The sequence below is a fragment of the Leptopilina boulardi genome, unplaced genomic scaffold (genome assembly GCF_019393585.1).
Source record: "Leptopilina boulardi isolate dan_hultmark-lab unplaced genomic scaffold, ZJU_Lbou_2.1 LbouV2_266, whole genome shotgun sequence".
In the NCBI taxonomy this organism is placed as follows: domain Eukaryota; kingdom Metazoa; phylum Arthropoda; class Insecta; order Hymenoptera; family Figitidae; genus Leptopilina; species Leptopilina boulardi.
The window spans coordinates 1914758-1926763 of record NW_026137825.1 but is presented as its reverse complement, the minus strand read 5'-3'; the positions used below and the strand labels follow the sequence as shown (position 1 = coordinate 1926763).

The following is a 12006-nucleotide window of genomic DNA, read 5'->3' as shown; positions in this document are numbered from 1 at the left end:
CTTGTCTATATATATATATGTCTAGCCTTAGTAAGACTGATTTACGAGGTCTAATAAGTTAACGAAACTCACTGTAATCCCACTGCCAGTAATCACCACCACCTGCCGTAGGCAGCACCGTGCTCCATGCTTCTTTTTACCGCACAAACAAAAAAAGAAAGAAGAAAACAAAATAAGAAATGAACATGCCACTTAAGAAATTCTACAAAAATAATAATAATAATTGTCGTCGTTATTAATCTTTTTAAACGTAAAGGTCTTTTTTTACTTCACAATCATGAATGGAAAACGAAAGCAAAAAAAAAATGTTGGCTAACAAAATTGTAGGTATATATATATATTAATTTTCATTTGAGTACCACCACTATTTGGTAGAACAAAATTTTTTTAGTTTTATAATATTATTTGTAAATTTTACCAATCGTTTATTGAGATTTTAATGAAAATTGTTTATCATATGTTAAAAATAATATTTACCAAACACAATGGAAAATTTAACAAATGTTTAGTAATGTTTCCCATACGTTAAGTAAGCGTTTTACGCTATAAGAACGTTTAGTAACGTTTACTGTACGTAAAGTAATATTTATAAAAAGAGGTTAGGTAGAGTTTACCATATGGTAAGGCAGATTTACCAAATGTTAAGGAACGTTTAACGGACGTTTAGTAACGATTACTATACGTATGGTAATAACTACGAAAAGGTTAAGTAGAATTTACTATACGTAAAGTAAAATTTACCATACGTTAAGGAACGTTTACCGAACGTTTAGTGTAACGATTACTATACGTAAAGTAATAATATCTACAAAAAGATTAAATAAAATTTACCAAATGTCAAGGAAAGTTTACCGAACGTTTAGTAACGATTACTATATAAGTAAAGTAATATCTACGAAAAGGTTAAGTTGAGCATACCATATATTAAGAAAGATTAAAACATACGTCAAGGAAAGTTCACCGAACGTTTAGTAACGTTTATTATACTTAAAGTAAAATTTATGAAAATCTTAAATAAAATTTATCATAAGTTTAGTAAAATTTACCAAACGTCAAGTAACATTTACAGTTTTTTTTATTTCTTTTCTATTTTACACTAATTTCACATATTTCTTTTTCCTCCTTTTATTATACTTAAATAATTTTATTAAAATTTTGCTAAAATATTATATAAATTTATTTATTTTATAGAAAAAAAACTAAGATAAAAATTCGACTTATCAAAATTCGGGTGGGGGAGGTGGTTGACATATAAAGAGGCAATATTATATATTTTACTATATAGAAAGTCATTTTGCCTTCAGCTTAACGGCCGGAAATGAAAAGTGATAGAATTAAAAGGGATAGCTATAAATTCACGTAAGTAAAAAGTAAGTAAAATGTCATAAAAAAAAAAAAAAAAAATGGTTCACACCTGTACGTGAAAAACCGCCTCATTCTCATACATGATATCACATCGACATTTGCGCGTTATGAGAACTTAAGTCATAAACGCTCTTAGCTGGAGATTTACGTCTTCAAGCATTTACGATCAGTAGCGCTCGTTTAAGCTTCAAAACACCTTTATTTTAGAACCGGAAGTTCATAAGAAATTATGAGTTTCATCCTTTATAGTTTATATACAACTATTTTTTTTTTTGTCATTTTCTCGTTATCAAGTGTTTTGTTTCACTAATTTTATTCCCTCGCGTTTTTTATTTTTATGGTGATGGTAACAATGTTTACAACCACCTTGTTTACAGGTTTCAATCTTTTTATTTTTATTTAAATCAATAAAAAAAAAAAGTTTTTCTAATGTGTATAAAAAAAAAATCTCTTAAAAAGGAATTCAAAAATATTAATTTTTAAATTAAAAAAAAAAAAAAAAAAAAAAAAAATTATATTGAAAATATTTATTATTTTTATAATAATTTGGAAGAAAGAGAGAAAAAAAGAATTTAATCCTTGTTATTTGGGAAAAAAAATTTTCTATAAAGAAAAAAAACTTTTTTTTTTCTCTAAAAGAGAAACATGAAGAAAATATGTGTACAATTTAAATGAAAAATTGTCAGGATTTTCGTAACGGAAATTTGTCCTGTGTTAAGCCTGGATTTCGATCTGCGTTTCTCTTGAATCGTGCGAGACCAATCTCCCCATCGCTTGACGATAAATCTCACAGGAAACGAAGATATTTGCGAATTTCTCGCTCGATATATTTAAACATTTTTCATATATACTATATATATATATATATATATATATATATATATATATATATATATATATATATGTGTGTGTATGTATATAGATACATTTCACGTAAAAAGCAAAGCAAACAAAAAAAAAAAAAATTATCCTAGAAAACGGGTCACTAAACAAATATTCTGTCCGTATATTTATTTTACAAATATTGTGACATAATGAAAAAAAATTCTACACGTGTGTGTGTGTTTTGAAATTATTTTTAATATCACTTTTTTTTTGACTATTAAATATAATTTAATATTTTTTTCAAATTACAAAAAAATAATTAATTAATTTTGCTGATTAATTATTTATTACCTATAATTATTATTGAAAATATATTTTTATAATTTTTTTTTCCCCGTTTTCTCCATTTTTCTATATATATATATATATATATATATATATATATTTAGGAGAAAAAAATAATTATAGGTAAAAAAAATTTTTTTTAAATTTTTTCTACACTTTCATAGAGTCTGGATTAGCGTTGATTGAGTTGGATATTTTAGGTTATGAAAAACTGCGCGCGCAACGTGGAATAAATAGAAATTAGCCACAATGACCTCGTTATCCCCACTCTATTAATCCGGACTGTATTTAAAAATGAATTCTCAAAAATTCTGGTAAAATAATAATAATAATAATAATAATAATAATAATAATAATAAAACAACACACTAAAATTATATAAAAAAAAAGAATAAAATATCTAAAATTAGAAAAAAAAATAACGTTTAAAAATTTTTTTTCTTACCTTTTTCACAGTAAATGCCTTCATAGTCACCGGTACGACATTCGCAGATGGGCCCACTGTCAGTTGAAATGCAAATCCCGCCATGTTGACATGGATCGCGTGTTTCACATGCGTCCGTCATGTTCGCTGACACCATGTTTCGCAAACTCTGCAACAGGCACGAGAACAGAATTTTTCAAACCAGTGTTACATGCTCATAAAGCCATTATGTATGGTGTTATGAAACCGTCATCCCCACCCTTCCATCCCCCCCTTAAACTTCATCATCTCGTAAAATTCAAAATTTATCTCCTTTATAATATACATATATATTGTATATCAAGCTCGATATTAAATAAATATTACTGGTAGGTATACTTTTACTCTGCATTTTTATAGCTTATTAAAAAACATAAAAATTTTATTTATAATTTAATTTAAAATTTTAATCATCGTCTAATTTGACATTACTAATAATAATTATGTTTATTAAATTTATATTAATTAACAACAGTAATAATATTAATTATTATAGAGGGTGATTTTTATGTTCCAGAGCGCCTAAAATTTTTCTTTTCAATTTCATTTGTTTTTGTTTAAAAAAAATGATATAAAAAAAAATTTTTAGGGGATCCGGAACATAAAAATCACCCTCTATAATAATTAATAATAATAAAAATATTAAATATAGCTTTTTGAAATCCCGATATATTACGATATGTAACGCCCATTTTTTGACACGCCCTCTTTCAAAAAAAAAAGTTACGCCCACTTTGTTTGCCACAAGGAAAAAATTATTATGTATTAGTAATAATTAATCAAAAAGTATTTCGAATTAAAAGAAAAATATTTACCTCTTTAATAAATGCAAAGATTGAAATGTTAATTTAGTGCCTGATAACCAATGTGGGCGTGGTTTTAACAAGAAGGAGTGACAAAAAAATAAGAAAAAATTAATTACAATTGATTATTGTTTAATAAAAATCCGTTTCGAAACAAAAATATTGTCCTCAGGTGTCAGTATACTCAAAAAAGAGTAAAAAAAATTTTTTTTACCCAGTCTTAATAATAAGGGCGTGGTCTACAAAAAGGGCGTGTTAAACAATAGGCGTCAACCACTATTATTTATTGCCATGTGTATTAATATTTTTTCTTATTCATAATTAAAAAATTACAGTGTTACTTTTAAATAAAAATCCATGTGGGCGTGGTTTCAAAAGGGGTGTGAAGAATAGTCCATATGGGCGTGGTTTTTTAAAAAGAGGCGTGTTTTTCGTGTGAAATTTACTTACAATTAGTAAAATATTTATATTGATGTTTAATTTACAAATAAAAAATTATAAACACAATGAGGGTGTGGTAAAAAAAGGGCGTGTAAAATAGTCCATGTGGGCGTAGTTTTAAAAAAGAGGTGTGTCTTTGGTGTCGAGTTTACATAGTAATATAAAGTTATTTATGTTTAATTTTCAAATAAAAAAACAATTGTAAGCCTAATGAGGGCGTGGTTTAAAAAAGGGTGTGTAAAATAGTTCATGTGGGCGTGGTTTAGAAAAAGAGACGTGCCTTTTGTTTCGAATTTACTTAGTAAAATAATGTTATTGGTGTTTCATTTACAAATAACAAATTGTAAACTCAACGGGGGCGTGGTTTAAAAAAGGGTGTGTAAAATAGTCCATGTGGGCGTGGTTTTAATAAAGAGGTGTGTCTTTTTTTGTCGAGTTTATTTAGTAATATAAAATTATTTATGTTTAATTTGCAAAGAAAAAAGAATTGTAAGCCAAATTAGGGCGTGGTATAAAAAGGGGCGTGTAGAATAGTCAATGTGGGCGTGGTTTTAAAAAAGAGGCGTGTCTTTTGTGCAGAGATTACTTAGTAGAATAATTATATTGATGTTTAATTTACAAATAAAAAAGAATTGTCAACCCATTAAGGGCGTGATTTGAAAGGGGCGTATAAAAACCTTCCGTGTTTGGGTGTAGTTTATCAAATAACCACCATTTGTCTCGCCCAAATTGACTCTCTGCTAACAGTAACATTTTAACTTTAAATTTTAAAAACAATAATCTATTTTTATATAATCGTTAATACAAATTGAAAGGTCTAATTACTAAATCAGAAAGGTCAATGTGGGTGTGTCAAAATAACATCACTTTTCTGGGTGAATAATTTATTTTCACAATATTCTCTAATAGACAAAGTCAATATTTTTAATTTAAATATTCTTCTATGATTAAATAAAAATTTTTTCTTCTTTTTTTTTAATTTTAATCAAATTGAACGATAATTTAAAAAATTTAATATCCGTTGAAATTTTTTCTTTTTATTCGATCAGTGTGCGTTAAAATGATTATTATTATAATTCTATATTTTAAAGGTGAGATTATTCTAAGAAAAGACGGTTTTTTTTTTTATTTTTTTATTTAAAAATTTAATATCCGTTGAGTTTTAAACCTTTACGAGATACGATAAATGGGATGAGAATCTGCGTTCTTCTTTTTATTTTTTTTTATCTCTGTTTCTTCATTTCTTCGTCTGTGCGCGCGTTCTCAATGCATATCTCATGGGACCTCAAGTACAAAAAAAAAAATTTTTTTTTCACTCTTTTTATTGCGCACATTGGGTTACCAGGTCACTCACCACTGCATATTGTCGCACTGTATTTAACACTTATTAAAATAAATATATTTTTTTTTTTTTTAATTCCAAAGATTGTTCTATTTTTCTAACACCAAAAAACTTTGCATTCTCCTCGGAGATTAGTTGATACATTTTTCTTTTACTACGTTATTTATTTTCCAAGTTTCATTTTCTTTTTTTTTTTTTGATTTGTTGAGAAAAAAAATGGTTTCATTTTCATTAAATTTTTTTTTTGTAAAGAAATATGATACGAGTATAAATTTATTTTTTCAACTTGCTAATTATTTAATTAAATGACAAGATTCATTTTATATAGAAAATGTTTTATATTATGAATTTAATTATGAATTTTATTTTATATAAAAAAGAAGAAAGAAGGAAGGAAAAAATAAATGTTTGGGGAAAACTAGAAATTAAAATGTCATTCACAGCTGTGTATAAATTGAGGATATAAAAAAAGAACATGGAAAATTGTATTTTTTTTTCTTTTAATTTTTTATCAAAGAGTCATGGCGCGTTTACAGAAAAAAAGAGAGAAGAAGCAAATTAAAATATACAGATAAATCGCGACGAATTTCATTATATATATATTTGTTAATGAAATTTTCAAGGGGTAATAATTGACAGGTATCCAATTCTCGACAAATTGCATTTTAGATGTGAGAGACTTAAACTTGAATAATTTCTCGTCAAAAGAGAGAGAGAGAGAGAGACTCAATCCCTCTCCCTTCGTTTGCACAACTCACGATTTTGAGAGAGAGAACGCTTTACCTTATCGCAAAAACCGCTAATGTTTCCCGTTGAATAAATTGGCTGCTAAAATATCCTAACGTTGCTTTTGATGTCAAAAATTCCCTCTGGTCAAAGTGGACGCTTTCTCAAAGTTAAATCTCTATTCGGAAAAAAAAACAAATAAGTGACTTGATAAATTTATATATCCTTTTTACTATATAAATTATTTTCGTAAAAACAATTATTTTTTTAATTCAAAAATAAAAAACAGAAATTAATTTCATCTAATTAAAATTATTATCAGTTAAATTACAAAAATTTTTTATTTCTTAACACTATTAAGGAGAATGTTAAATTTGTTAAAGAAAACCAAAAATTGACACATTACTAAATCTTTGATCTTGGAAGAACTATGCAATAAAATTTAAAACTAACCAAATATTCAGAATGGAATTTTCCATTTTATTCAAGTCTCGTGAAGCGGCATCTCCACGGAGGCTTTATAATTCCAAGAGCTAAATTATGCAAGCTGCATATTTCTAATGTATATATATATAACTATATATAACTATAGACAGCTACTCCACCTCCTCCTCCTTTTGCTCCCACTTCAGGTGCGTTGAGGATAGTTACACTAACGATTCGCAAATAAATCAGGTAATCTAATTTGTAGTAAATCAACTCCCCTCACCCTCATATATAGTCAAATTAAAACACAACTAAATTATTTACATCGTGAATTAATCTCCTAATTAATGATCATGTACATTTGTATTGAAAATTCCATTTTAGAAATAAAAAATAAGAATTATAGTAGTTGCCCTTTTTAAAGTAGAAGTATATTTTTTACATTGGTAGTACACTTTTCAAAGTGGGCGTTACCCTTTACTAATGATATTTCTGATTATAGAAATAGTTGTCTTAAAAATGGGTGTTACCCTTCTTCAAATAGGCGTAACCTTTTTAAAAAGTAGACGTTGCTTTTTAAAATAGGGCGTTCATATTTCTGAAAGTAGGCGTGTCTTAAAAAGTGGGCGTTGTACTTTAAAATAGGGCGTTACTACGACTGAAAGTAGGTGTGTTTTAAAAGTGGGCGTCACTCTTCTAAAATAGGCGTAACCTTCTTAAAAAGTAGGCGTTGCTTTTTAAAATAGAGCGTTCATATTTCTAAAAGTAGGTGTGTCTTAAAAACTGGGCGTTGTACTTTAAAATAGGGCGTTACTACGACTGAAAGTAGGTGTATTTTAAAAGTGGGCGTCACTCTTCTAAAATAGGCGTAACCTTCTTAAAAAGTAGGCGTTGCTTTTTAAAAACAGGGCGTTACTATTGCTGAAAGTAGGCGTGTCTTAAAAACTGGGCGTTGTACTTTAAAATAGGGTGTTACTACGACTGAAAGTAGGTGTATTTTAAAAGTGGGCGTCACTCTTATAAAATAGGCGTAACCTTCTTAAAAAGTAGGCGTTGCTTTTTAAAAATATGGTGTTACTATTGCTGAAAGTAGGCGTGTCTTAAAAGTGGGCGTTACTCTTTTTAAAGTAGGCGACAGCTTTTCAAAAAGTGGGCGTTGTACTTTAAAATAGGGCGTTACCATTTTAAAAAGTAGGCGTTGCTTTTTTAAAATAGCGTCTACAAAAGTAGGCGTGTCGGTCTAAAGTGGACGTCACACTTTTTAAAGTAGGCCTCGATCTTTAAATGTTACTATTTTTAAAAGTAGACATTGCCTTTTTAAAAGTGCATGTCACCTTTTTCAAAATAGGCGTAACCTTTCTTAAAAGTAGATGTTTTTTTTTTAAAGTAGGCGTTAACTAAAAATGTTAACTTTAAAAATGTTACATTCCTAAAGTTAAATATCATTCTTTAAAAAGGAGGACGTTTTTCCTTGACATGGAAAAATAGACTCCTTTAAAGCTTCTAAATAAAGTAATATTAGCTATTCTATTTGTCGAAATGAAATGTTCTACCAATAAAAGAGGGCGTATCCATTAAATAATAAGTGAATAAAAATTTCAATTTTTAATAGACTTCTTTCTCCACCAAAGAAAACCCTACTTCGCTTTGACTTTTTTAAATACTGTAATCTATTTTTTAAAATGGGCGTTCCTTTTTCCTTAACTGGGCGTATCCTTCCTTTTAAAGTTATTACACTTTTTTTCAAACAGCTTTTAAGCTAACAGCTAAAGAAAAAGAAGTAAATTGTCTTCAGCGGTTTTTCTTTACTTTTGTGTACAAAGCGAGTTTGAAAATTACGCGGATCCAGAAGCAGTAAGGTTTTTCTTTTTTTTTTGGATTATATATATATATGTGTGTGTAGGGGGGAGGGGGGCTCTTGCCTTGGTGGTTGCAAAGTGAAGAGAGCCGATAAAGTCTCAGGGAAGTGTTCTTCCGTTAGTGTGTAAGAGAAACGAGGAGTCGTTACGCTTAGTTTAAACTGAACTGGAATTGTGTACTGTCGAGTATATTTGCCGACCTGCAGCAGCAGGTCCCGATGGAGACTACTAACGTAGAGAGAGAGAGAGAGAGAGAGAGAGAGAGAGAGAGAGAGAGAGAGAGAGAGAGAGAGAGAGAGAGAGAGAGAGAGAGAGAGAGAGAGAGAGAGAGAGAGAGAGAGAGAGAGAGAGAGAGAGAGAGAGAGAGAGAGAGAGAGAGAGAGAGAGAGAGAGAGAGAGAGAGAGAGAGAGAGAGAGAGAGAGAGAGAGAGAGAGAGGATAGAGATATTTGCACATATAGTGAATAGTATTTGGTCGACGAACCACTAGCTTCCAACTTGACCGAATATCCTGGAGACATGAACCGTTTGTTTCCGACAGGTTCAATATGAAGATAAACTGCGATTGTTTTAGTGTTTACCATAAATTCTCCATCCCTCTGTACCAATGTATGTGTATAATAGGACTAAATGTTCTTCTTGTTTTATGTTAGTGAAAATTAATTTTTTTTTTCAAACATTATAGGGAGATTTATTAAGATCTTTCAAAGTAAATTCGATACTCTCAAAAAAGGTAGAATAAAAAAATTTAATGCATTTACTATACAAAAATGGAAACTAATTTTTCTATTTTTCAAAAAGAATAAAATAATTTAACAATAAAGAAAAATTTATAAGAGGGGAAATTGAAATCGAAAAGTGGCGAAACGATCGGAATACCATGTAACTAGTCTCGCTACACCGGGTTATTAATTTGCCTAGCTATAAATTGCCGTGCAATTTCCTCGAAAACTTAGTCAATTTCCATGCCACGACAATCACCCTCCCTACCTGTTTCTAACAAAATCCTCATAACATACATATATATATATATATATTTATTCATTTCTGAAGTTTCCTAAATGAAATATTTGTCTAAACATAATTTTGTCATTTAATAATAAATTTAATATTCATAAGAAAAAATCTAACTAAAATCAAATCTGTAAAAAAAATTTAACGTTGTCTTAGGAATTTTAAAATTTTTAACAAAAAATCAATAATTACTAATTAGAATGCTCGATTAGCGAAAAATTATTTTTTTTCTTAAAAAAATAATAATCAAGATTCATTAGCACTTGGAAAAGATAGCACAGTATTTAACCGAATAACCTTTTCTTTTGTAATAAATAAAAAAGAACTAAAGAGATTTTAATGAGTAAAGAATTTTTATTATACCACTAAATAATGAACAGGCACTCCAATTAATAGCGTTCCCTTGATTACATAAAACGTGTTAGTAAGTGGTTGCAGGTTGTTTATAATTAGTTTTAAAATATGTAAACTGTTTTTTTTTTTAATCACAATACACTTTTTAAAAAACCTATATTAAACAAATTATCATCTTTTTTTACCATCAACAAAAATAAAAATTTAATTTACAAAAATTATTCAATTTTTAAATAATTAAAAATTAACAAAAAAAAAATATTATTAATTTAAAACTACTATTGAAATGTCAATACTAATATTGTGACCATCAATATTTTTTTTTATTCGACTGGTACTTCTCCGAGTATTTTATATGTCGATTTACAGAAAGCTGACTGCTCGTGGAAATAACAAGATTATGTTTTGTTAGGGTGAGCAGTCGAGCGAAAATGTTGCTTCTCCCAAACATTGCACGAAGGGGCGAAGATTCAAAAAGTACTGGGTCAAGGTCAATAGACGAGAGAATCCCCCTTCTCTCTCTCTCTCTCTCTCTGCTTTCAATCTGGGATTCGTTTAAACATAATTGAATTTCTAAACCTTCTATTGTGGGATATTCTATGTCTACCTCAATTTTCGTTTTTTTTATTATTATAGCAAAAAAAATTTCAATCTCTTTTTAATTTTGCGATAAGTAATTATTAGGCACCGCCTTTTTAACATTCATGTACTTTTGCAGAACACACCCTCATTTATTACGATACTTTTCCACGTCCATTTCTTTTAAACCACGCCTATTATATTAGGCACCGCCTACTACACGCCACGCCTACATTGGAGTTTAGTTGAAGTTAATGTAGGCGTGGCATATAATAGGCGGTGTGTAATATGATAGGCGTGGTTTAAAAAAAGTGGGCGTGGAAAAGTACAATTGGACACGCCTACATTGGAGTTCGGCAACACTAAGTTAATATAGGCGTGGCATATAGTAGGCGGTGACTAATATAATGGGCGTTGCGAAGTACAATTGGACACGTCTACATTGTAGTTCAGCTAGAGTTAATGTAGGCGTGGCATGTAGTAGGCGGTGCCTAATATAATGAGCGTTGCAAAGTACAATTGGACACGTCTACATTGGAATTCATCTAGAGTTAATGTAGGCGTGGCATGTAGTAGGCGGTGCTTAATATAAAGGCGTGGTTTAAAAGAAGTAGGCGTAGAAAAGTACAATTGGACACGCCTACATTGGAATTCGGTTAGAATTCGTTAATGTAGGCGTGGTATACAATAGTCGGTGACTAATATAATGGACGTGTTTTAAAAGAAATGGGCGTTGCAAAGTACAATTGGACACGCCTACATTGGTGTTCACATAAAATTGGTGCACTTAATTTTCATGAATTTTGAATTTGACACAAAAACTGAAAATTTATGTCAGCCAATAACTTTTGAAATGTATTCCACGCCTTTTTTCCAAAACCACGCTCACATGGTATACCATTAATTTTCCGTCGTACCTTCTGAGAATAAAAAAATATTTATTTTTCACTTTTCGACAATATTTTAAAATAATTTAGTTAAACAACTTTTCATAATTTCCAACGATGTGAAGAGGGTAGGGAAAATAATTTGAAACACTATAGTTGAAATTATTTTGTAAATTAGAGAATTATGTCGGTTCAGGAAATGAAGTGAGGAAATTAGTTTTGTACAAAACCAGTTACTCGTGATTTTGAGAAGTAGAAACAGTAGTTTTGATGATGATAATGATAATAATTGTAAGGAAAAATAGTTGGAAATTTATTCAAATTTGTCGAAAATTATATTTCGTGAAAGTTTTCGTAATAGTGTGAAGGCCGTTTCTCTCTCTCTCTCTCTCTCTCTCATTCTCGATATTTATCACTGTGAGTAGATTTGTTTCGTAGAAGGAAGAAGAAGAAGGGGGATATGACGAAAGTTTTGCCAAGCTATATACAAGGTACTTAAGTACTTGTCGACAAGTTTACAATATATTTCTACACTTTGCTGCTTCTCGTCCAATTTTGAATATCGTTTCTACCATTTC

General features: G+C 29.3%; 1 protein-coding gene across 1 annotated transcript in view; it reads right to left on the bottom strand.

Annotated features, from left to right (window-relative positions):
- LOC127281166 (neurexin-1) overlaps nucleotides 1–12006 on the bottom strand; it is a 358116-nt gene that overhangs the window by 263393 nt on the left and 82717 nt on the right. The window contains exons 3-4 of the mRNA XM_051304733.1: nucleotides 2981–3128; nucleotides 73–132 (exon numbers count right to left, since the gene is read on the bottom strand). Of these exons, the coding sequence (XP_051160690.1) occupies nucleotides 73–132; nucleotides 2981–3128 (208 nt within the window). The remainder of the gene's footprint in view (nucleotides 1–72; nucleotides 133–2980; nucleotides 3129–12006) is intronic.